Source organism: Cervus canadensis, chromosome 24, assembly GCF_019320065.1.
Source record: "Cervus canadensis isolate Bull #8, Minnesota chromosome 24, ASM1932006v1, whole genome shotgun sequence".
Taxonomy (NCBI): Eukaryota; Metazoa; Chordata; class Mammalia; order Artiodactyla; family Cervidae; genus Cervus; species Cervus canadensis.
The window spans coordinates 14,045,006-14,072,490 of record NC_057409.1 but is presented as its reverse complement, the minus strand read 5'-3'; the positions used below and the strand labels follow the sequence as shown (position 1 = coordinate 14,072,490).

The 27,485-nt window shown below is 40.2% G+C and overlaps 1 protein-coding gene and 1 non-coding gene across 2 annotated transcripts in view; both read right to left on the bottom strand.

Moving 5' to 3' along the window:
* KPNA6 (karyopherin subunit alpha 6) overlaps positions 1-27,485 on the bottom strand; it is a 52,511-nt gene that overhangs the window by 15,042 nt on the left and 9,984 nt on the right. The window contains exons 2-4 of the mRNA XM_043445177.1: positions 3,825-3,958; positions 2,889-2,981; positions 595-694 (exon numbers count right to left, since the gene is read on the bottom strand). Coding sequence (XP_043301112.1) covers positions 595-694; positions 2,889-2,981; positions 3,825-3,958 — 327 coding nt within the window. The remainder of the gene's footprint in view (positions 1-594; positions 695-2,888; positions 2,982-3,824; positions 3,959-27,485) is intronic.
* On the bottom strand, positions 5,676-5,826 carry LOC122426942. The gene has a single exon (XR_006265291.1). It is a non-coding gene; the product is annotated as a small nucleolar RNA SNORA79 (small nucleolar RNA).

Below are 27,485 nucleotides of genomic sequence, written 5' to 3'. Positions count from 1 at the left end.
AGAAATACTGTTATGTTTGAAGGTAATAAGTGTAATAGGAAGTAAAATAGGGCAAGGTAAGGAGATTAAAAATGCAGCAGGGGGTGGGGGAGCTGCAATTTTAGATAGGGTGTCAGGGTAGGCTTTGCTGAGAAAGGTAGGCTCTAACCACAGAAATGAAGCAGCTGTCACACAGATTGTTCTTCTTTAGTTGCTGAGTCGTGTCTGACTCTTTTGCAACCCCATGGAATGTAGCCTGCCAGGCTCCTCTGTCTATGGGATTTTCCAGGCTAGAAGAATACTAGAGTGGGTTGCTATTTCCTTCTCCAGGGGATCTTCCCGACCCAGCGATCGAACCCGCTTCTCCTGCACTGGCAGATAGACTCTTTACCACTGAGCCACCAGGGAAGCCCTGTTACACAGATATCTGCAACTAAAGGGTATCAAGCAGAGGGAATAGCCCATGCAAAGGTAAGAATGTGTCTGGCTTGTCCAAGGATGCCACAGCCAGCGGGGCTAGAGCAGAATGAGTGAAGGATAGTAGCTGATGAGGTCAGTGAGAGGAAACGAGGCTAAGTCATGCAGGGCCTCTCTGGGGAAGTCTAGGCTTTGTACCTTTGGAGAGCAGTTTCCGGAATTTCTGTGTGGTTGCTAACTGCAGGTCAGGATCATCAGAAAAGAGCATCTCCACCATCTCTCTTGTGATCACACTCTCCTAGGACATAAAACAGGTTCATGATTTTGCAAACCAACACTAGAGCCAGATATAAGCCCATAATCCTGTTTGGCATCCTGCTTTCTAAAGACTTGAGGGCAGGGCTTCCCTGGTGGTCCAGTGGTTGAGAATCTGCCTGTCAGTGCAGGAGACATGGGTTCAGTCCCTGGTCTGGGAAGATCCCACACGCAGAGGAGTAATTAAGCCCATATGCCACACCTACTGAGCTTGTGCTCCTAGAGCCCATACACTAACAAGAGAAGCTACTGCAATGAGAAGCTCTCGTACCCCAACCAGAGAGTAGCTGTCACTAGAGAAAAGTCTGTGCGTAGCAAATGAAGACCCAGCAAAAAAAAAAAAAAAAAAAAAAGACGAGGGCAAGAGGAAGGCACAACAGCAGGCTCAGATGTTTAATACATATCTGCTTCAAGTTGGAACATTTAGAAGTGATTCTTAACCTCTGAGGCAACTGAAAGCTCCTCTTAAATGTTTCCTCTGGTGTTTTCACCAGAGACAAATCCCTGTTGACTCCTTAAGATGACTGGGTATTAGGTTGGTGCAAAAGTGATTGCTGTTTTGCACTGTTGAACTTTGCCGCCTGATACTGGAATACATTCTTAAATAAATGTGGTTATGTTATACATCACTTTAATGTGCATTTATCACTTTGTTTTTTTGCTAATGACTTATTCTTCAGTTCAGTCGCCCAGTCATGTCCAACTCTTTGTGACCCCATGGACCGCAGCAGGCCAGGCCTCCCTGTCCATCATCAGCTCCCATTTTATTACTTGCTGTTTATTTTATATTTATTTTAGACTAGAGAAATGATGTTAGACAAAAAGCAAATTTGAGCGATTTTCCTATTCGAGTTCAAAATGGGTCGTAAAGTGGTGGAGACAACTTGCAACATCAGCAACGCATTTGGCCCAGGAACTGCTAATGAATGTATAGTGCAGTGGGTTCAAGAAGTTTTGCACCCTGGTACCCTCCAGAAGCGTCCACATCACCATCCCCTTCTCTCCTTTATTGCTGTTAATGACAATAAGATGACCTACTCTACTATTTGAAAACTATTTTTATGTAATTAATGTACGCTTTCTTGTTTATAAATGCCTGATTTTTTTTTTTAAAGAATATTTGCAAAGCAGACTAGAACCTTGAAGATAAGGAGCACAGTGGCCAGCCATCGGAAGTTGACAACACCAATCAAGAGGATCATTGAAACTTATCCTCTTAAATCTAACTACATGAGAAGTTGGTGAAGAACTCAATGTTGACCACTTTATGGTCATTTGGCATTTGAAGCAAATTGGAAAGGTGAAAAAACACAGTAAGTGGGTGCCTCAAATAAAAAAGATCGTTGTTTGGAAGTGTCATCTTCTCTTATTATATGCAACAACAATGAATCATTTCTTCATTGGATTGTGATGTGCGACAAAAAGTGGATTTTCAACTGGTGATGACCAGCTCAGTGGCTGGACTGTGCATAAGCTTCCAAAGCATTTCCCAAAGCCAACTTACACCAAAAAAGGATCGTGGTCACTGTTTGGTGGTCTGTTACCTGTCTTATCAACTATAGCTTTCTGAATCCAGGTGAAACCGTGACACCTGAGAAGTATGCTCAGCAAATAGATGAGATGCACTGAAAACTACAATGCCTGCAGCAGGGACTGGTCAACAAAACGGCCCAATTCTTCTCCATGACAATGCCTGACTGAATGTTGTACAACTAATGCTTCAAAAGGTGAACTAATTGGGCTACGAAGTTTTGCCTCATCTGCCATGTTCACCTGACCTCTCACCGACTACCACTTCTTCAGGCATCTCTTTTCCTAGGGAAAATGCTTCCACAACCAGCAGGAAGCAGAGAATGCTTTCTAAGAGTCTGCTGAATCCTGAAGCACAGATTTTTATGCTACAGGAAAAAAAAACTTATTTCTTGTTGGCAAAAATGAATTGATTGTAATGGCTCTTGTTTTGATTAATAAAGATGTGTTTGAGCCTAGCTACAATGATTTAAAATTCATGATCTGAAACCATAATTACATTCGCACTAGCCTAATACAAAAGGGCCCATGGAATAGAGATTAGCATGATTGTTGATAAAGCTACTAGATGATATGAACTGCTCAATTTCTATTCTGTAGAAGCAAGTACTTCTCAAGCTTGCCTGAAGCACGTGCAAGGGTCTTACCCCAGTGGTAGAGCTCACATAGGAGTCCATGAGAAGACTATCAAACATGGCAGCTTCTTCATTGATCAGCTCCACATTTCTCCGTTTAAAAAGCTGAAAGGAAAGAGAAGAAATGGTGTACAGAAACAAGGAACAAAGAATGATCTAATGTTAAATTATGGCATGACTGTCAAGGAAATGCTAGTGTATGAGAAAATGCCAAACTTGATCTATTGATATGGAAAGATATTCAAGGGCTTTACTTTCTATGTTACATCTATTGTTTATATTTTTGGAGAACATTTTTATAAGCAAATCTTTTAAAATTTCTGTGCCCTTTGTATAAAAGGGCACAGATATACATATATATAATATATATATACATACCCTATATATACCCTATATACACACAAACACACACATATATATATGCCCTTATACACATATATAAAAAAGGCTTCAAAGAAGAGAAATAAAGGTGGGCAAAAGCAGGTTAGCATCCAGACTTGGGCAAGGAACCGATTTGCTGGTGATGCATGGCAGAGTGCAGATGATGAAGCATAAATACAGTCTCAGTTCTAGAGACTTACAAAGAATGGACTCAGGAAAAAGAAGGCAGCCCAGAATGGTTGACAAACTTCTTAAAAGGCCAGTTTTGAGACTGGGCCTTGGAAGCCAGACCTAACAGTGACTACTGAGTAAAAACAAGGGGTTAGCGCTAGAAAGTTATATTGAAGACAATTAAAATGACCCAAGTTGCACAAAATTATGGAAAAGGAATAAGGGACAGCTCTTTCTCAAAGCTTCCAACATTTCTTCACAACAAATGAAACTGGGTGAGTGGCCCACAGAGCTAAGCTACTTTCCCAAGAGGAAAGTGAGAATGTAAGGTGGCCAACCATGGTGGCTGAACCACCTCCCTAAAGAGCACATTTGAGAACACTCAGGTTAACGCACTTGTTGCTCCCGTTTCTGCTTCCGGAGCTGAATGCCCTCTTCCTCTCTTCTTCGCCTCATTTCCTCAGGGTTTAGGGCATTGTTCTTGTAACTCTTCATTCGATAATTGTCTTTCCCTGGGCTCGCCATGGTCTCTGGAAGAAGGGAAGATACACACACACTGGCAAAGGCTCTTAAAACGACAGCATTTTCTGCTCACTGGCTTCTTTCCCCACCCACCCTCCCCCACTCAGGGGGACTCACAGCTTCCCAGTGAAGCCTGATAATCTCAATAACTGCCCCCGAGATCTCTATTACCACCCCCATAACAACAACACAGTTTCCTTTAATCATAAGTTCATTAAATAAGTGCTGTTATAGCAATTGATACAAGCTTAGTAGTTAAAAGGCGTAGGCCCTGGAGGCAGATTGTATGGATTCAAATACCAGCTCTTCCTTTTTTAAATTTGTTTATTTATTTGGTTGCCCCAGGTCTTAGCTGCAGCATGTGGGATCTAGGTCCCTGATCAGGGATAGAACCCAGGTCCCCTGCCCTGGGAGCATGAAGTCTTTAGTCACTGGACCACCAGGGAAGTCCCAACACTGGCTCTACTTGTTAGCTGTGCAACCTTCAGTAAGTTTCTTTAACCTCTGTGCCTCAGGAGCTCATCTTTTAAAACACAGAGTTGTTAGAAGGATTGTATAGCTTAACACATGTGAAGTACTACTTAGACTAAGAAGGAAATGGCAACCTATTTCAGTATTCTTGCCTGGAAGATCCCACAGACAGAGGAGCCTAGCTGGCTACAGTCCATGGGGCCACAAAAGATTTGGACACAACTCAGTAATTGAACAACTACTTAGAACAACACTAGGCATATGGTAAATGCTCACAAGCTATGATCACTTCCATGACAAGAGAAAAGTTATATGACTTGCTAAATAAGTGCAAATATATTTAACCTAGCAAGGTGAAATACAGTGTACCCAATTCAGTGGAATACCATGTATTTTTTTTTAAAGTAACTCATATGGTCACCCTTCTATTTTTCAAAGACATTTAAAATTTTATTCTGTAATACTTGCTACATACAAAAAAGATGAAACATGTTAAGTTACCAAGCAAAATAATACAATGAGCATCTGTCAACTCACCACTAAATCCAAGAACTAGATTAATATACCTGAATCTAGTAGTAAGGTTTCCCCCTATCATTTCAACTCCAGCCAAAAGAAAACTGGTATTATGAATTGTCATTATCTTTGCTTTCATTTTTATGAACCACATATATGTACACCCCTAAATACTGCATCATACTATGTTCAGTCTACTGAGAATTATACCCCCTCCATTGGATTTCTAAGATTTATTCATGTTATTGAATGAAGCCTTATCTCATTAATTTTTCCTATGTTATATTATTTCACTGTATAAACACATCATCATTTGCATTTCCACAATGACTAGTGATGTTAAGCATCTTTTTCATGAACTTGTTGGCCATTTATACGTTTGCTTTGGAAAAGTGTGTATTCAGGTCCTTTGCCCATTTTTACTTGCAATATTTGTGTTTGTTTGCTATTGAGTTGTAAAAGTCCCTTATGTTGTTGTTGCTATGGAGTTTCTCAGTTGTGTCTGACTCTTGTGACCCCATGGACTGCTGCACACCAGACTTCCCTGTCCTTCACTATTTCCTGGAGTTTGCTCAAACTCACGTCCATTGGTTCAGTGGTGGTTGATTTGGAGATGGTCGTATGGCATCACCAAGTACCTTATATATTTTGGATATTAATCCCTTGTCAGATGTATAGTTAGGAAATATTTTCTCCCACAGGTTGCCTTTTCATTTTGTTGACCATTTCTCTCTTTTTAATTGTTTGACTCTGCAAAAATCAGAAGGCACTAACAGATAGCCACCAGATCCCCATGATGCCCTGAGTGAAAATAAGTCAGCTTAGATATATGACAAGCTAAAAAAATCCCACTACTTAAGGCTCCAAGCAGTGAGAGAAGCAGCCATCAAATGCTGACCTTTTTTTTTCTTTTTCTTTTTGGACTGTGCAGAAGCTTTTACATTTTCTAGTTTAAGCTTTCTAGTTTACGGGTCCTACTTGTTTATTTCTGCTTTTGCTGCTTGTGCTTTGGTGTTCTATCACCCTCCGCTCCCCCAAAAAAATCATTGCCAAGACTAAGGTCTTTTTTCCTGTGTCTTCTTAAAGAAGTTTTAACAGTTTCAGGTGTTACCATCAAGTCTTACATCATCAGATAAGTACCATGTTGCTTTCCAAAGTGATGCCAATTCATATTAGCTTAGCAATACACAACGAGCTCCCACTGATACTCATCCTATTACTCAAAACTGTCACTTTTGCCAATCTACTGAATATAATGTACTTCACTAGGATAAAGATTTGCATTACTAATAGGGTTATTAGATTTTATGTTAATTAGCCATGTTTCCCTTTCTGTGAAAAATGTCTGTTTATCGTACATCAAATATTTTTCCACTGAATTACTTGTCCTTTTCTTATTGATTTATAGTTCTTAAGATATTCTAGTTATTAACTATTTGTTGATTATTTGTATTACAAATATTTTCTAGTATCTTTTCACTTTTTTCAATTTTCACTTTATGGAGTTCTTTAACAAGTTCTTAACTATAATGTAAGTTTTGCTTTAATACTTAGCTCTTTCTGTGTGTCTTGTTTAATAAATCCTTTAATGCTCCCAAGGTCAGAAAGATACCCTGTCATGTCTTCTGAAAGTTTTAAGGCTTGCCCTTTACACGCCAGTGATTCATTTGCCTGAAATTTAACTAACTGTATATAAGCCTTAGGAAGTTAACATAAAGTCTGAACATTAATGACTTAGATACACAGGTTAGGGAAAAAAAAGTAGAAAGGAGAGAGAAATCATACAGTAGAGAGAATCAACAAGGGCAAAACTTGGATCTTTCAAAAGACTAAAAATAGTCAAGTCTCTGGTTAGATCTCTCAGGAACAAAAGAGGGCACAAATTTTACAAATGAAAAAAAAATAACTACAGGTGACTAAAAAGATTTTAAAAAAAGGGAATATGAACAACTTTATGCTAACTTGCTTGAAAAGACAAATTCCTAGAATAGTATAACTTGCTAAAAGTGACTAAGAATATCTAACTAGCCTTATAACCATTAAATATACTGAATCAGCACTAAAGAATATTTCCACAAAGAAAATGCCAGGTCTAAATGGTGAGATTAAAAAAAAATTTTTTTTTTTTTTGGCTGCAATATGCAGCTTCTAGGATTTAAGTTCCCTGACTAGGAATCAAATCCAGGCCCTTGGCAATGAGAGCTCAGAGTCCTAACCACTGGACCACCAGGGAATTCTTGAGGTTTACCAATTTTTTAAATAAGTGTTTCACTCTTACACATACTTCCTTCTGGAAAAAGGACATTCTTTTGATAACAATACCAAAGAAGGATAATATGAGAGAAGGTCCTATAATTTTCCTGTATCACTTATGAACAAGGATGTGCACGCTCAGTTGCTTAGTCATGTCTGAAGCTACAAAAATTCCAAATAATACTAGCACAAGGTGGGGGAAAGAAAAATTAGGAGTCTGGGATTAACATATATACACTACCATATATAAGGTATGTAAACAATAAGGAACTATTGTGTAGCACAGAGAACTACACTTAATATCCTGTGAAACTTATAATGTAACCTGTAATGGAAAAGAACCTGAGGGACTTCCCTGGTGGTCCAGTGTTGGGGACTCCGCACTTCGACTGCAGGGGACATGGGTTCAGTTTCTGGCTGGGGAACTAAGATCCCACATGCTACATGGTGCAGCCAAAAAAAAAAAAAAAAATCTGAGAAAGAATACACACACACACATATGCACAAACACACATATGCACACACACACACATATAAATGAATCATTCTTCTGTACACTTGAAACTAAAACACTGTAAATTAACTATACTTCAGCAAAAAATAAAATTAAAAAGGATAATGAAATAACATCATTAATTGTACTTTAAACTTTTTCAGACAAACAAAAGCTGAGACTCTGTCTCTAGCAGACCTGCACTGTGCTCAGTCATGTATGACCCATATGATTCTTGGCGACCCCATGGATTGCAGCCCACCAGGCTCCTCTGTCCATGAGATTTTTCAAGCAGGAAAACTGGAGTGGGTTGCCATTTCCTCCTCCAGGGGCTCTTCCTGACCGAGGGATCAAACCCATTTCTCCTCCATCTCCTGCACTGCAGGTGGATTCTTTACCCACTTAGTTATCAGGGAAGCTCTAAGACCTGTACTAAAGAAAGTCTAAAGTTCTTCAAGTAGAGGGAAAATGATACCAGGAGGTAATTCAACAAATAGAAAAGGAACCAAAAAGAAACTCTGGAGTTGAAAAATATAATAGCTGAAATGAAGAATTCACTAGAAGGGTTCAACAGCACATTTGAGCAGACAACAGACAGAAGTAGCAGGCTTGAAGACAGGAAAATTGAAATTATGCAGTCTGAGTAGAAAGGGAAAAATAATGCAGAAAAGTGAATAGAGAGCCTAGGGATCCATGAAACTGCAACAATCAAATCACTAAATATGCATTATGGGAGTCAAAGAAATGGGAGATAAAGGGGAAAAGAATTTTGTAGAAATAATAGCAAAAAAAAGACAACAATGTACACGGAGATACTCAATTTCAAGGAGAAAATTTCAGACCTACATTTAGAAACATAATCAAACTATTGAGAGCCAAATACAAAAGGGAAGTCTTGAAAGCAGCAAGGAAGAAGTGACTCATCACATACAAGCCAGTTTTTCATCAAAAACCATGAAGTCCAGAAGGCACTGAGATTTTAAAATTTATAGATATTTGAAGTGCTGAAAGAAAAAAACTTTCAAAGAATTCTGTATCTGACAAAACTGTACTTCAAAAACAAGGGAGAAACTAAGATATTCTCAGGTAAAAACTGAGGGAATTCGTTACCACTAGACCTGCTCCATGAGAAATGCTGAAGGGAGTCCTTCAAGTTGAATGAAAGGATATTACATAGTAACTTGAAGCCAGGAAGGTAACTGCATGGGGAGATACAGAAGCCAGGCTTCTAGGATTTTTGGTTTGTAATGCTACTTTTTATTTTCTAATTATTTAAAAGAAAACGTAGGACTTCTCTGGTGGTAGAGTGGATGAGCATCCAATACAATCCTCTGCCAACGCAGAGGACGTGGGTTTGATCTCTGGTCCAGGAGGATTCCACCGGCTGCGGAGCACCTAAACCTGTGCGCCACAGCTACTGCGTCCGGGTGCTGCGACTACTGTGTGCCTAGAGCCTGTGCTCCTCAACAAAAGCAGCCCCCGCTCGCCACGAACAGAGATAGCAACTAAAAATAAGGAAATAAATTATTTTAAAAAAAGACAAGGAAAAAAAAAAAAAAAAGACAAATGCATAAAGTAATAATGAACAAAAGTTTCTGTATGCTATTGAAGTTAAGTTGGTATCAATTCGAACTACATTGTGATAAATTTGGGATGTTAAATGTAAAGCCCACAATCTCTCTCTCTATACATACATACATACAAAATAAAAATATACACAAAGGAAATGAGACATGAATGAAAACAATTCACTACAAGAAACCAATTAAACACAAAAGGCAGTAATAGAGGAAGAGAGGGACAAAAAGGTATAAGAAAGAAAGAAAAAAGAACAAAATGGCAGAAGTCTTTCCTTATCAATAATTACATTATACTTTCTATTTTGGCAGTGCCAAGTAGCTTGCAGGATCTTAGTTCTTTGACCAGGAATCAAGTCTGGGCCCCTAGCAGTGGAAATGCAGGATCCTAACCACTGGACTTATTGCCAAATTCAGACTTAAATTGAAGAAGGTAGGGAAAACCACTAGACCATTCAGGTATGACCTAAATCAAATCCCTTACGATTATACAGTGGAAGTGAGAAACAGATTTAAGGGACTAGGTCTGATAGACAGAGGGCCTGATGAACTATGGATAGAGATTCGTGACATTGTACAGGAGACAGGGATCAAGACCATCCCCAAGAAAAAGAAATCCAAAAAAGCAAAATGGCTGTCTGAGGAGGCCTTACAATAGTTGTGTAAAGAAGAGAAGTGAAAAGCAAAGGAGAAAAGGAAAGATGTACTCATTTGAATGAGGAGTTCCAAAGAATAGCAAGGAGAGATAAGAAAGCCTTCCTCAGTGATCAGTGGAAAGAAATAGAGGAAAATAATAGAATGGGAAAGACTAGAGATCTCTTCAAGAAATTTAGAGATACCAAGGGAACATTTCATGCAAAGATGGGCACAATAAAGGACAAAAGTGGTACAGACCTAACAGAAGCAGAAGATATTAAGAAGAGGTGGCAAGAATACACAGAAGAACTATACAAAAAAGATCTTCATGACCCAGATGATCATGATGGTATGATCACTCACCTAGAGCCAGACACCCTGGAATGTGAAGTCAAGTGGGCCTTAGGAAGCATCACTACGAACAAAGCTAGTGGAGGTGATGGAATTCCAGTTGAGCTACTTCAAATCCTGAAAGATGATGCTGTGAAAGTGCTGCACTCAATATGCCAGCAAATTTGGAAAATGCAGCAGTGGCCACAGGACTGGAAAAGGTCAGTTTTCATCCCAATCCCAAAGAAAGGCAATCCCGAAGAATGCTCAAACTACCGCACAATTGCACTCATCTCACACACTAGTAAAGTAATGCTCAAAATTCTCCAAGCCAGGCTTCAACAATATGTGAACTTTGAACTTCCATATGTTCAACCTGCTTTCAGAAAAGGTAGAGGAACCAGAGTTCAAATTGCCAGCATCTGTTGGATCATCGAAAAAGCAAGAGAGTTTCAGAACATCTGTTTCTGCTTTATTGACTATGCCAAAGCCTTTGACTGTGTGGATCACCACAAAGTGTGGAAAATTCTGAACAAGATGGGACTACCAGACCACCTGACCTGCCTCTTGAGAAACCTGTATGCAGGTCAGGAAGCAACAGTTAGAACTGGACATGGAACAACAGACTGGTTCCAAATAGGAAAAGGAGTACGTCAAGGCTGTATATTGTCACCCTGCTTATTTAACTTATATGCAGAGTACATCATGAGAAACGCTGGGCTGGAGGAAGCACAAGCTGGAATCAAGATTACCAGGAGAAATATCAATAACCTCAGATATGCAGATGACACCACCCTTATGGCAGAAAGTGAAGAAGAACTAAAGAGCCTCTTGATGAAAGTGAAAGAGGAAAGTGAAAAAGTTGGCTTAAAGCTCAACATTCAGAAAACAAAGATCATGGCATCTGGTCCCATCACTTCATGGCAAATAGATGGGGAAACAGTGTCAGACTTTATTTTTGGGGGCTTCAAAATCACTGCAGATGGTGACTGCAGCCATGAAATTAAAAGACACTTGCTCCCTGGAAGAAAAGCTATGACCAACCTAGATAGTATATTAAAAAGCAGAGACATTACTTTGCCAACAAATGTCCGTCTAATCAAGGTTATGGTTTTTCCAGTAGTCATGTATGGATGTGAGAGTTGGACTATAAAGAAAGCTGAGCGCCGAAGAATTGATGCTTTTGAACTGTGGTGTTGGAGAAGACTCTTGAGAGTCCCTTGGACTGCAAGGAGATCCAACCAGTCCATCCTAAAGGAAATCAGTCCTGAATATTCATTGGAAGGACTCATGTTGAAGCTGAAACTCCAGTACTTTGGCCACCTGATTGAAGAACTGACACATCTGAAAAGACCCTGATGCTGGGAAAGATTGAAGGTGGGAGAAGGGGACGACAGAGGATGAGATGGTTGGATGGCATCACTGACTCAATGCACATGAGTTTGAGTAAACTCCAGGAGTTGGTAATGGACAGGGAGGCCTGGCATGCTACAGTCCATGGGGTCGCAAAGAGTTGGACAGGATGGAGCGACTGAACTGAACTGAACCACTGGACTGCCAGTGAACTCCCAAGTAATTATATTATACTTACTGGGCCCTGGTGGCTCAGGTGGTAAAGAATCTGCCTGCAACGTAGGAGACCCAGGAGATGTAGGTTTGATCCCTGGGTCGGGAAGATCCCCTGGAGAAGGGAATGGCTACCCACTTCAGTATTCCTGCCTGGAGAATTCCATGAACAGAGGAGTTAAATAGATTAAACTCTTTAATCAAAAGGCAGAGATGGGCAGTGGATTAAAAAAAAAACAACCGTGATCTACTACATGTTGTCTGCAAAGACTTACTGTATATCTGAAAACACAAAGAAATGTAAATGGGTAAAAAAAGATATTCATGCAAATGGTAAGCAAGAGAGAGCTGGGATGGCTGTACTAAATATCAGATAAAAATTTTTAAGTAAAAAACTGTTACAATAGTCAAAGTAAAGGGAAAAACAGTTCTACAATAACATTTAGAGACTTCAATACACCACTTTCAATAATGAATAGAACCTAGACAGAAGATTATTAAGGAAAGAGGACTTTTACATTATAAATCAGTTAGATCTAAAAGACACATAGAACACTCCCATCCAACAAGAGCAAAAAACATCTTGCCAAGTATGAATGCATGGAACATTCTCCAGGATAAACTGTATTAAGGCACAGAGTCTCAATAGATTCTAAAGATTGATATTAGACAAATTATCTTCTTTAACCACAGGAATGAAACTAGAAATAAACAATAAAAGAAAATTGGAAAATCCATAAATATGTGGAAACTAAACAAGAGACTCTTAAATAAGTTGAAAGACTCTCACTTCCTGATTTCATAATTTACTACAAAGTTACAATAATCAAAACAGTGTGATGCTGGTGTAAGGATAAACAAGAGAACAGAATTGAGAGAGAATTCTATAATTAGGAGAATAGAACTGAGAGTCCAGAAATGAACTCATACATCCATGGCCAGTAAACTGATTTTTAAAAATATTTTTATATATTTATTTGGCTGTGCTGGTCTTAGCTGAGGCATGTGGGATCCAGTTCCCTGACCAGAATCAAATGCAGGCCCCCTGCATTGGGAGCACGGAATCTTGGCCACGGGTTCACCAGGGAATTTCCCCAGCCAATTGATTTTTGACAAGGGTATTAAGTCCATTCAATGGAGTAAGAATAATGTCTTCAACTGGTGCTGGGACAACTAAATGTTCAGATACAAAAGAATGGAGTCAGATCCTTAGCTTACACCATACACAAAACTTAAACTGAATCAACAACCTAAATATATAAACTAAGACCATAAAACTCTTACAATAGAATATGGGTATTCTATTTTATGATCTTGGATGTTGCAACGGATCCTTAGCTATGACATCAAAATCTCAAGCAAAAAAAAAAAAAAAAAAAGACATTAACAAGGAAGTAAAAAGACAACTTACAAAAAAAAAAGACAACTTACAGGAGAAATAACTTTCAAATCTATCTGATAAGGGTTTTAATATTCAGAATATATAAAGAATTTCTACAACTCAACAGAAAAGACAACTCAATTTAAAAAAGGCAAATGGGGGCTTCCCTGCTGGGCCAGTGGTTAGGAATCTGCCTCCCAATTCAAGAGACACTGGTTCAATTCCTGGTCTGGGAAGATCCCACATGTCATGGAGCAACTAAACCCATGCTCCACAACTACTGAGCCCACGGACCATAACTACTGAGGCCCTCTAACCGCACTCCACAAGAGAGGTCACTGCAACAAGAAAACCACACCACCGAGAAGAGAGCGCCCCCTCTCTCTGCAACTAGAGAAAGCCACTGCAGCAATGAGGACCCAGAGCAGCCAAAAATAAATGAAAAGTGAATAAAAAAAAAAAAAAAAGGATAAAAAGTAAAAATAGGCAATGGAACTTCCTGGTGGTCTAATGGCTAAGACTCCATGCTTCCAATGCAGGGGGCCTGGGTTTGATCCCTGGTCAGGAAATGAGATCCCACATGATCCCATGCATACTGCAACTAATGTGGTACAGCCAAAAAGAAAATAATAAATAAAAACAAAATGTTTTAAAAAGACATTAAAAATAAATGAATTGATAAACAAAGTGTGGCTTATACATACGATGGGATATTATTCATCCATAAAAAGGAATGAAGATTTGACACATGCTACATTCTTGGGCTCCAAAATCATTGTGGACGGTGACTGCAGCTATAAAATTAAAATATGTTTGCTCCTTAGAAGGAAAGCTATGACAAACCTAGACAGTGTGTAAAAAAGCAAAGACATCATTTTGCCAACAAAGGTCCATACAGCCAAAGCTATGGTTTTTCCAGTAGTCATATATGGATGTGAGAGTTGGGCCATAAAGAAGGCTGAGTGCCAAAGAACTGATGCCTTCAAACTGTGGTGTGAGAGAAGACCATGGAGAGACCCCTGGACTGCAAGAGGATCAAAGCAGTCAATCCTAAAGTAAATCAACCCTGAATATTCATTGGAAGGACTGATGCTCCAATACTTTGGCCACCTGATGAGAAGAGCGGATTCACTGGAAAAGACTCTGATGCTGGGAAAGATTGAAGGCAAAAGGAGAAGACAGCGGCAGTGGATGAGATGGTTAGATAGCATTACTGACTCAATGGACATGAATCTGAGCAAACTCTGGGAGATAGTGAAGTACAGAGAAGCTTGGCGTCCATGGGGTTGCAAAGAGTCGGACACAACTTAGCAACTGAACAACAACATTGAAGAACCCTAAAGATGGTATGTTAAGTAAAACAAGCCAGGATAAAGGATAAAGATTACATGATTTCATTTACATGAGGTACCTGGAAACTTACAGAGACAAAAGTAGATTAGAGATTATCAAAGTAGATTAGAGATTGTCAGGTACAAGTGGAAGGGAGAAATGAGAAATTATTGCTTAATGGAACAGAATTTCTGTTTGGAGTGATGAAAATCTTGGAAATGGATAGTGGTGATGGTTGCACAACATTGTAGATGCAGCTGATGCTGCTTAATAATGATTAAAGTGGTGAATTGTGTCATATTTTACCACAAAATTTTTTAAATAGCATATTTCCTCCAATTAAATTACCACAGAATCTCAGTTAGTTGATTTTTTTTTTTTTTTAAAGATTTTGTATTTGTCTACTTGTATTCATTCATCACAGGGCCGATTATATTGATTATATTTTCTTATTTTCTGAGTTCCTGATGTTTCGCCGTTTGGGAGCCTTACAAACCCAGGAGATCGACACTCCCATGGCTAGCTAACTCTTACAGGTAACAACATGTCTAAGAGCATGCCTTTGTAAAGGAACCAACAGAGTCATGCTTCCTTTATCTTGCCTGTACACCCATTAGGCAATATTCCTCTGCTTCATCCCAGGGCCCCAAAAGTAGTAGGTAACTAGAGACTACTCTTATAGCCCAAAGCCCTCCAGAATTATTCAGATTAGCCAATACTAAACTGTTTGTTCTGCCCTGCCTTCGCTTCCCCTCTGAAATGGCAATAAAGGATCCGGCCTAAGTCTTCTGCTTGCTCGTGCCTTCTGCCCCCTGACCACCCTGGTGTTTTCCTCTGTGACCCTGTGTGGTGAGTGGGAACCCACCTCCCACAGCCCGTGGACCCATAATAAACTTCCTCCTTCCAAGCCTCATCTGTGTTTCCTCCTGTGGCCTCAGTGACTTTATCATATCTTACTCAATATTGACATGTTAAAAACAACATCACTGTTTAAAAAACTGATAAAAGTGAAGCTGATTATGTAGAAATACGAGCAGAAGAAGCCTTATTAACTTGGTCTACCCTTTATAGTCATTTCTTATCCTTTAAATTTCTAATCTGAAACAGTTACAGAAAGTATTAAAAAAGGGATGAAAAATAATTTTAGAGGCACACAGAAAGGGACAATTAACTCTAATATCACCTTTTCTGGGGAGTGTTTTGGGGTGATCATGATGAGAGCTTAAAAAGAAATCTCCCAAAGGTTAGATTAGGGCCGGTTCTTCAAGCAGGAGACCACCTTGAGGATTCAAGTGTAGGAAGAAAGTACATAAATGTGAGGCGGGGGGAAGTAGTCTATTAAGAGAATCTGAATGAAAGAGAAATCAAAACGGAAGCAGTTGAGGAGAGGACTGAGTTCTGGAGCTAGAGATACTAAGGAAATGAAACTTCAGAAAAGGTGCCTCTGTTCATTCTGGAGAGCGGGGAGGCAAACCCCACAGCAGCAGTAGAGGTCTTATGATGCCCAAGTTTCTACATCCACTTGGCAAAGCCCAAGTCGATTTACTGTTAAAAAAGAAAAGTTCTAGGGGAATGCAGTGGCCTCCCTTTGGGGTCCCTGATCACCCCTCTGCCTGGAGACTAACAGGCACAGGACAAATTCTTAAAGGCACCACTATGGACTGCTGTTCCAATACCTGACACGTGGTTTTTCATGACTCTGGGCCTGCGCTCGCCCAGAGGGCTGTCTCTTCCTTCAAGCAGAGCTGACAGTGAAGCTGGAAGGAGAACTAGGCTGTGCTTTAGTCACCATGGTGACAAGAAACTATCACAAATATTTGCTTATGACTTCACTGGAGAAGCCAAACAGGGGAGGTTAGGTTGGAAGGAGGAACATTTGCAGAAGCACATCTGGAAGCAGCAACCAAAGGAATGCTGGACTCTCATTCAGGGACTAGCAGGCAAAGGGGCTTTTTTCATCATGCACTCCCTTACTTGCTGAGCCTGGATAAAGAAATCCACAATACAAACATACCTTTTCAAACATCTGACTGTCTCAGCCAGACTTTGAGTTTTCTTAGTTGAAGAACTCTCTGAATAGGTCCCTGAAATTGCTTGCATCTCTTGTTTCTAGGAAATAACTGCTACTGTTGCCATGCATTTCTTAAGCTCTTAGAACCATGGAACTAGCAAGAATAACACAAAGTAAGTGTGGACTCTGTTATGGCCTGAATTGTACCTCATCCTCCACCAATTCATATGTTGAAGTCTCAAATCCTAATACCTCAAAATGTGACTGTACTTGGAGATAGCTTTTTAAAAAATGAGGATGCTGGAGTAAGGCCCTAATTCAATATGACCAGTGCCTTTATAAGAGAAGATTAAGATACAGATGTACATAGCAGGAGAACACCGTGTGAACATGAAAACAGCTATTTGAAAACCAAGAGAGGTCTCAGGGTTGGCCAATCCTGCTAACATCTTGATCTTGGACTTCTAGCCTCTAGAACTAAGAGAGGATACATTTTTGTTGTTTAAGGCATCCAGTCTGTGGTATTTTGTTATTCAGTCTTAGCAAATTAATACAGGCCCTCATTGATACAGAAATAACCTGAGTCTAAGGTCACACACGGAGAAGGCAATGGCACCCCACTCCAGTACTCTTGCCTGGAAAATCCCATGGACGGAGGGGCCTGATGGGCTGCTGTCTACGGGGTCGCACAGAGTCAGACACGACTGAAGTGACTTAGCAGCAGCAGCAGCAAGGTCACACACTAAGGGAGGAGCCAGATTATTGCAGTACTCCATTTAATCAATGGTATGTTTAAAATAGGAAAAGGAGTACGTCAAGGCTGTATACTGTCACCTTGCTTATTTAACTTATATGCAGAGTACATCATGAGAAACGCGGGGCTGGAGGAAGCACAAGGTGGAATCAAGATTGCTAGGATAAATATCAATAACCTCAGATATGCAGATGACACCACCCTTATGGCAGAAAGTGAAGAAGAACTAAAGAGCCTCTTGATGAAAGTGAAAGAGGAAAGTGAAAAAGTTGGCTTAAAGCTCAACATTCAGAAAACAAAGATCATGGCATCTGGTCCCATCACTTCATGGCAAATAGATGGGGAAACGGTGGAAACAGTGGCTGACTTATATTTTTCAGGGCTCCAAAATCACTGCAGATGGTGATTGAAGCCATGAAATTAAAAGATGCTCACTCCTTGGAAGGAAAGTTATGACCAACCTAGACAGCATATTAAAAAGCAGAGACGTTACTTTGCCAACAAAGGTCCGTCTAGTCAAGGCTATGGTTTTTCCAGTGGTCATGTATGGATGTGAGAGTTGGACTATAAAGAAAGCTGAAAAAAAAAAAAAAAGCTGAGCACCAAAGAATTGATGCTTTTGAACTGCAGTGTTGGAAAAGACTCTTGAGAGTCCCTTGGACTGCAAGGAGATCCAACCAGTCCATCCTAAAGGACATCAGTCCTGGGTGTCATTGGAAGGACTGATGTTGAAGTTGAAACTCCAATACTTTGGCCACCTGATGCGAAGAGTTGACTCACTGGAAAAGACCCTGATTCTGGGAAAGATTGAGGGCAGGAGGAGAAGGGGACGACAGAGGATGAGATGGTTGGATGGCATCATCGACTCACGGACATGGGTTTGGGTGGACTCCAGGAGTTGGTGATGGACAGGGAGGCCTGGCATGCTGCAGTTCATGGGGTCGCAAAGAGTCGGACACGACTGAGCAACTGAACTGAACACATAACAACGTAATGAAATAACCAATTTTTAAAAAATAGGCATTGCTGGGCTTCTCTGGTGGTCCACTGGCTAAAACTCCACACTCCCAACGAAGGGGGTCTGGGTCTGATCCCTGGTCAGGGAACGAGATCCCACATGCCACAACTAAGACCCAGTGCAGCCAAATAAATATTAAAAGAAAAAAAAAAGGGCACTGCTAATACTGTAGACTCTGTGAGCTCTATTTCACTCTTCTAACTCATCAAATCTGACTTTCATTCCTTCTACTCCAAAGAAAAGCTGCTTTTATCAAGGTCACCTATGACCTCCACATGGACAGAAATTTCTGTCCTTTTTTTTTTTAATTTTCAAAATAATTTTATTTATTTATTTACAGCTGTGCTGGGTCTTCATTGCAACTACCTATTGATGCTTTCAAACTGTGGTGCTGGAGAAGTCTCTTGAGAGTCCCGTGGACTGTAAGGTGATCAAACCAGTCAATCCTAAAGGAAATCACCCCGAACATGCATTGAAAGGACTGATGCTGAAGCTTCAATATTTTGGCCACCTGACAGCTGACTCATTAGAAAAGACCCTGATGCTGGGAAAGACTGAAGGCAAGAGGAGAATAGAGTGGCAGAGGATGAGATGGTTAGATCGAATAACTGACTCAACAAACATGAATTTGAGCAAGCTCCAGGAGCTAGTGAAGGACAGGGAAGCCTGGTCTGCTGCAGTCCATGGAGTCGAAGAGAATAGGACACGACTTAGTGACTGTACACACACACATCAAAATCTTCACTTTGGTATCCGAAACTAACAATTTCTAACTCCCCCCATCTCATCAACAGCAAGAGTATTTACAAGTTACTTAATCTAAACCCTAGATTAAAAAAAAATCATCCTTGATTCCTTCTCTTCTCACATCTCTTTGATCAAATCTACTGACAAATCCTGAATGTATCTTGAATGTATTTACACCTCTCTCACTCCTTTCCTGGTAGCTCAGCTGGTAAAGAATCTGCCTGCAATGCAGAAGACCCCGGTTGACCCCGGTTCAGCTCCAGGGTTGGGAAGACCCCCTGAGAGGGGACAGGCTACCCACTCCAGTATCCATGGGCTTCCCTGGTGACTCAAACGGTAAAGAATCCACCTGCAATGCAGGAGATAGGTTCGATCCCTCGGTTGGGAAGATCCTCTGGAGGAGGGCATGGCAACCCACTCCAGGATTCTTGTTTGGAGAATCCCCATGGACAGAGGAGCCTGTGGGGCTACAGTCCGTGGGGTCACAAAGAGTCGGAGACGACTGAGTGACTAAGCACAGCACCCCTTCCCAAAGTCATCTCTTGCCTGGCAACTACAACAACTCACCCCCAACCCACCACCATGAAACAAAGCCAGACTATACCACTGCTCCCATGTAAAATCTTCACAGTTTAAAGCGCTGCCTATATCTTCATCTCATCTCATTCAATTTTTTACCCTCAGTCATCAAATGCTCCTGTCACAATGGCTCTCAGTATTTGGAAACTATCAAATACTGTTTTCTTTCAGCCCACAATTCTCTTCCCTAGCTCTTAGAATTGCTAGGTCCTTTCCCTGTCACCACAAAGTAAGTGACTACATTTTTGTCAGAACACCTGTTTTATTTCCTTCATTACACTATTTACAATCTGTATCTGTTCTCCTCCATAAGCTGTGTAAGTTCTACAAAACCTTTTGTTGTATTTCCAGCATCTATGCTATATACAAGTATTTGCTGAATGAATCACTGTTCAAATACCTACTCAATACTTACTGAACACCTACATTGTCCCAGATATATGGTCTAGCCATAACAGTTGCTTAACACGTGTTTGCTAGCAAGTTTAAGTTAAGGGAAGAAATGCACAGCAAAGGACTCTTCCTCGGGACTGGAGGGAAGCAGATCTTCTAAAAGCAGAGTTTAAATAGATTTCTTCCTAGAAATCGAGAAACCATAAGTTTCCTCCAGAACGGGTATGAAAACTGAATGGAAAAAAAAAAAAACTGAATGGAAACGCTCTGATGTAAGGACACACACATACACACACACAAAATAAGCTTAAAAGAAAAACGACTTTAGGACACAAACGGCTCAGAAAAAGACACTTTAGACAGCCACATTCAGTAACCTCATCAGCATTCATTGTATCTGACTTTCTAACTTGTCACTGACGATCACTTTTGCCTTCCTGAAACTCTACCCATGATTCTGATGGCACCACCCTCTACCAGTTCTCTTACTTTCTAACCACTCCTTCTCAGGTTTCATAACGCCAATCCCTCAGTGTCAGTGTGTATCTACCTTTAGTCCCCTTCTCAGCAGAAGCAGCCTCCTTTCCCAAATGGTCGCCCGTAGCTTCAACGTCCACTTTTACACCAAGTACCAAATCTCTAGTGTCAGTCTGTCAAGTGTATTTTCAAATGCCTAACTGGCTAGCTCCAACTCACTTTCTGTCTCCTTAAACCAGTTACTTCCCCTAGCTTCCCTAGTTCAGAATTCATGCCATTACCATTACTCTGGTCTTAGAGTCACTCATGAACTTTCTATTCCCCTAAGACGACAGGCTGGTAAACTGATTTTCACCTGTACCAAAGATTCTGTCCTTAACTAAATTCTATCCAGGCTCCTCTGAGCCCTTTCTGGATGAGGCTCAACCGTGGCCTATAAAGATGTGAATAAAAAACACCAGTAGTTTCTAACAGCTCAAGGTCACATTGCTAGATGACCCCAGCCACACTTAAAAGTGCCTGCCTGGGAAAATCTCAAGGCTGCTGAATGAATTTACTGTTTTAGCTAGCATCTGAAAATAGGGTTCCTGTTTCCCAGGCTCTGTGGGAGGGTAGGAGACTACTTTCAATAAGCACCAGTAGCAAGCCCGGCTGGGTTTCATGTGAACCACCTTCCCTTCCTTGCATTTTGTAATTTTTCATTTCCCTGACTGTACGGAGTTCTCTCTCACTCCAACCCTTGTTCCCTCATCCTTTTTTTTCTTTTAAAAAAGTTAACTCTGTACAAATCAAAGCTGAAATCAGTTCACACTCTTCCCTGTTACAACAGTACATTACTGATTGAAATCTGTCCTTATCACTTTAACTAGTGCCCAGCTTTGTTCATCTGTGATACCTGTTGCCATAAACTGGTTCCCACTGACAACCATCAATGACCCTGTTTTAGTCACAACTCATCACTTCTCACTTCCAGATCATTAAATCTTTGAGATTAAGAATCTGTAGCACAGCGCACAGCACATAAATACTCTCAAATATTAAACTTAACATTTTGAAATTTTAGTTTTCCAAAAGATCTGAAGTGGCTTACAATAAATTCAACAAAACAAAAATACCAAACCCAAAATCTGGAAAAGGAATATACACATTTGTATAGAAAATGAGAAAAGATGAATGTAGAGATAAGCAGAACCCAAGAATCATTTAATTATTAAAACTGACTTGCATTTTGTTGTGTCAGCTGTCAGCCAAAATAAAGCAATTATGAGTGAGCACTTACATAATTCTTATTATCTATGACTGTGTCCTTTGAAGCACAAAACTTTAAAATTTTCACTAAGTCTAATTTATCTTCTTTTTTTGGAGGGGGGGAGTGAGGGGTAGCTTGTGCTTTCAGGGTCATATCTAAGAAAATGCTGTTAATTCAAAGTCATAAAGATTTACTCCTATGCTTTCTTAAAAGTTTTACAGATTTAGCTTTTTACATTTATGTCTTTGATCCACTAAGTTAATTTTTACGTGTAAGGCAGGAGTCTAACTTTATTCTTCTGCATACGCATACCTATTCTTTTTAGGCATTAATTATATATAGCAATAGCATGTTAGGGTAATCCTGTGATTCACACAAGTCCTTTCTTAACAAATTTAGCATTCAGATGCCTTCAAAGTTTTTGTGATAGAACCAATCTACTAACCTAACAAATTATTGCTATATATAAGTTCCTTTCATGTGTCATGGTACTTATTTCCATGTCCTGCTAGGACACCTCTGTCAGGCACCAAGGCAGGCAAGGATCATGATGCTGCTGCTGCTGAAAACTACACATCTGTGTCCTCACTGCTTGACGTGAATGAAACCCTCTTTTCAAGTCCAGTCCAGAATGTTTTCCAAAGCTTCTAACCATGGTGGAATGTTTTAATCTATTAAATCTGGACTATAAGTCAAGATATCCCTTTTGAAAGCTCTTCCAAAATGCCAAAGTCATCTCTAACCTCTACAGAGGGTATGTTCCCAGGGACAATTCAAATTTGATTGGTAATGACTTAGTAATAATTTGCTTAGCTTTTAAGTCTAAGCTCATATAAAATCCCCATTTTAGAGGTGAGAAAATTGAGGCACAATCTGCAGAAGGCCCCAGATAATAATAAGTGGGAGACGCTAATCCAGATCTTTCTGACTAAAATCAAAGCTCTATTACATATATTCTACTTAACAGCATACTAGCCACAGGGAACTCCTTTGTTATTTCTTGGAAGAACTGTCAATGTTCCTCCTTGGATTCTACCACCCTAACCATTGCCTGTCTAAATCCGTCAATGAGATGTGGTGCAGTTCTTGCCAAGATTAGGGAATACAAATATCAGAAGATACCAACACAGATAAGAACGGAAGTAGAAAATTGTAGGGACTGGCAGGTAGTTAGGTAGTTCTCTGAAGGCTATATGCCACTTTAAAGGAAAAACAAAAACAACCATTCGTCCCAGTTCTGGTGTAAGGCTTGAAATCAATTTTAAAAATTCAACATTATGTGAATGGGCAGACTATCTCCAAGGGTAGAAACACTTAGAAATACTTAGGCTGAGAGAAGACAGCTGTGCTGGATGGACCCCCAGCAGGCACACCGGGAACAGACTACCTGATTTCTGGTCTGCTATTGAACAAGTGTGCAGCCTTGGGCGTCACTTATCTGGATCTTAATTTTCCTACCCTTTCCTACCCTCTCTACATTAGAGTTACAGTGAAGGTCCTATGAGAATACACACGAAAGTGCTTTGTGAAAAATAAAATGCTATTCTGGCAAGGTAGGACTGGGTTTGATAGCAGTTTTTCAAACTTCTGGAATTTCTCTCAGAGCTCTATGACCAAGCAATACTGCAAACAAGAAAACAGTACTGAAACAGTCTGACAGAATGAGGCTCTCAGGGGGTTATTTGCAAGCCTGTCAGAACTGCTAATCACCAAGACAATGGGAGAGACTTCTCTATGGACAACTGGATTAGTCCATAATGGAGCCATAATAAGGCTGCTCATATTCTGGCAGATCCTCACAGGACTGGGCTGAAGAATGATCACTCCAGGAAACAAAGCTGAATCTATAAACCAGGAGGTCTGGCTAAAAGATCATGTGGGGAAAACTATCTTTTGTACACACAAGTAATATATTCAAAGCTTGAGACCTAAGAGAAGCATGGTACTCTGAGGTACTGCATCAACCAGATAGTTGATAATCCCAGTTCTCTAGTCCTAATTCTCTCCTAGCATTTACTAGTCCCTTTAGCCTTTCAATATATATATATATATATATATATATATAAATATATAAATGCAATGCTCAGACCTAGGAATGGGAAAGTAAGGGGTGGTGAGATACAGGTGAGGTCTACGATAGCTACGGGCTTCCCTGGTGGCTCAGTGGTAAAAAATCCGCCTGCCTATGCAGGAGACATGGGATCGATCAGGAAACATGGGATCGATCCCTGGGTCAGGATGATCCCCTAGAGAAGAAAATGGCAATCCACTCCAGTATTCTTGCCTGGGAAATTCCATGGACAGAAGGAGCCTGGTGGCCTACAGTCCATGGGATTGCAAAAAGAGTCAGACATGACTGAGCAACTAAACAACAGGATAGCTGAAGTCCAATTTCTCCAAAAGAAAATTTCCAATATCCCTTGTAGACTGTACAGAATCTAGAGGTTCTTACCTTCCTAGGGACACCACACTGCCACGACCACTAGGTGCTATAAGGAACTATAATGAATTACTTAAAAGTAGGAAAACCAAAGCGCTCACCTCACACTTAAGTCAATGCCAAACATTCACTGAATAACTCCCAAGTACTCATACTGCTCAAGGAATCAAGGGGGAAAAAATCCAAATGGTCAGATCTCTAAACTGACTCATATAAACAAGTGATTTATTATTCACTTAATAAAATGTATATGCCAGGCACTCTGCTAAAGTTTCTGCCTTCGGGAAGCTTTACAATCTAGTTTAGTTTCATACCATCAAGAACCAAAGAGGACTTTCCACCACTTAATCACTGGTGGTCCAGTGATTAAGACTCCATAGTTCTTCTACAAGGAGCTCGGGATCAGAGAACTAAGATCCCACACACCAAGCAGCAGGGCCAAAAAAAATTAAAAAAAAAAAAAAAAAGAATCTAAGTGTGCAATGACATCACAAAGTGAGAACTATTTTTACTGTGTGGTGAGCTCTGAAGTGGTCTGTGAAGGCTAGATGGTTATTATTTCTGAAGGCAATTAGTGGGGGAGGGAGAGCAGTCCAAAGCAAAGAGATCAGAGAACCCAAGGTTGGTTTGAGGAACAAGAGCAGTTTGGGTACAGAGGTATAAATACAAAGGTCCACAAGCAGAATGTCTCTGAGACACAACAGTGAACTGCTGGTCCCTATTCTGCAGCACTGCACCCCTTCATCCCGTCTTCCGACAGGAGGGTTCAGCATTACCTGTAGGAGAATTACACAAATCCTTCTGATCAGGTCTTCATTTCAACCTTTGGTTAACAGGAAAGAGTTTTTCCAACAGCTATTCTGACAACTTAAAAGTAGGATTTCTCTAACCTGTATATATTAATCCAAAAAGGAGCTGGCTTTGGGATGTGATCTTCTGAGGCCCTATGTACAAAGAGCCTGGGACAGTGTTGGGAAGAGTCAGACTAAGAGGCCACACAAAGGGAATCCTCTCTGTCCTCTTTAGACGTACTACAGACAGACACTCAGTGTTGCCCCTCAAACCCTGTCAACTCCTTCCAATATGATATAGTGAGACAGAGCATTGATTTGGGAGTCAGGTCAACTGCTTCCCATCCCAGTGGAATAACCATGGGCAAATTACCCACTACTGTGAATCTCTGCTTCTCATTTTAATAATAAATTTTATAGCCCTGTATGATTGATGAGGTAATGTGAAAGTGTCTAGGGCCTAAATGCTAAATCAGTGGTATTTCCTTTTTCGTCCCAGATCCTACTCTGAAAATCTTCAATTCCCCATGACGGCAATTTCCTGGAAGTTAGAGTCAAAAAGAACAATTCTGGAGAAGGAAATGGCAACCCACTCCAGTACTCTTGCCTGGAAAATCCCATGGACGGAGGAGCATGGTAGGCTACAGTCCATGGAGTTGGACACAATTGAGTGACTTCACTTTCATTTTTGTTTCATTATGGAAAACAATATGGAGGTTCCTTAAAAAACTAAAAACAGAGCTACAAAATGACCCTGCAATCCCACTCCCAGCCATATATCTAGAGAAAAACATGGTACAAAAGGATACATGCACCCCAATGTTCACTGCAGAACTGTTTACAATAGTCAAGACATGGAAGCAATCTAAATGTTCACTGACAGAGGAATGGATAAAGATGATGTGGTACATATGCACAATGGAATACTTCTCAGCCATTAAAATGAAAATAATGCCATTTGCAGCAACATGGATGGACACAGAGTGTCATACTGAGTGAAGTAAGACAGAGAAAGAGAAGTATCTTATGATATCCCTTATATGCTGAATCTAAAAAGAAATGATACAAATGAACTTATTTACAAAATACAAACAGACTCACAGACTTAGAGAAGGAACTTATGGTTATGTGGGGGGCAGGGGAGGTGAGAAGAAGGGATAGTTAGGGAGTATGACATTGTTATGTACACACTGCTGTATTTAAAAGGGATAACCAGCAGGGACCTACTGTATAGCACATGGAACTCTGCTCAATGTTATGTTGCACCTGGGTGGGAGGGGAGTTTGTGGCAGAATGGATACACATATGTGTATGGCTGAGTTACTCGGCTGTGCTCCTGAAACTATCACACTGTTAATCAGATACTCCAATATTAAATAAAGTTTTTTAAAAAGAAAAAAAAAAAAACAAAAAGAACAATTCTATTTCCTTGCTCTCCACTAAGAGATGATTCTTCCTCTTCCTTTCTCCTAACACTGTAGCTCCTTTCTCTTAATCTTTACCTTCTATTCCATCTTCATTCCTTCCAAAGCTAGGCTGTAAGAATCAATGAGCCAGATTTTTTTAAGAGGGCTCGTTCTCTACCATTTACCTCACTGCAAAATAAGCAATTCTAATCACGTCTCATTACAATTATTGCTTCTTTGGAAGATTTAAAAGCTGATGACTTTTATATCCACATTTGCAGTCATACCTAACACTCAAGGTGTTCCTTCTACCCATGTTCCATAAGCACCTCAAATGCTCTAAACACATTTTTTTAAAGTCAGCATTGTCTCCATAAACCTGCTCCTCATTCATTCTTTATACACTTCATTGACCACAACCCCCTATTTGGATTTCTGAATCAAAAGAGCACTGAAATTAAGAATGTTTTTAGTATATACAACCTCAAAATATATTTAAGCAACAAAACCTGAATAAAACTAACATGAAGGGACTTCCCTGGTGGTCCAGTGGCTAAGACTCCAAGCTCCCAATACAGGGGGCAGGGGTCTATCCCTGGTCAGGGAACTAGATCCCACATGCTGCAACTAAGACCTGGCACAGTCAAATAAATAAATAAATATTAAAAACAAAAACTAACATGAGACTACTTACAGCCCTTATTAATCTCACTCAACGTTCGAGTGCTTTGCCAAAATATTAACCATATTTGGCTATACAGGGCTCTATCTCAGACCCTGCTGGAGGTGTTATACACTCAAAAGGGTGAAGCCGGTTAATGAGAGAGGGGAAGAACTTAGATTTTACAGTGGTATGTGGCCCTCCAAAGCTCAACCTTTATCAGTAATGTTTTATTCCCTAGTACTTAATTTTCTTGCTGGATTTTCTTGAGTATGCCATGAGCAGCACTGACACTGACTTCATGAAAGGCTGACAAAAAAAAAAGTATATAAGACCTGTACTACAAAGCTTTGGGAAACAGATGGCCATGACTAGGGGACTTTCTCTTGACCGATGGCTGAGTATTGAAGTCATATGACAAGAAGTGGTCTGAGCAATGAGCATGCCTGTTACG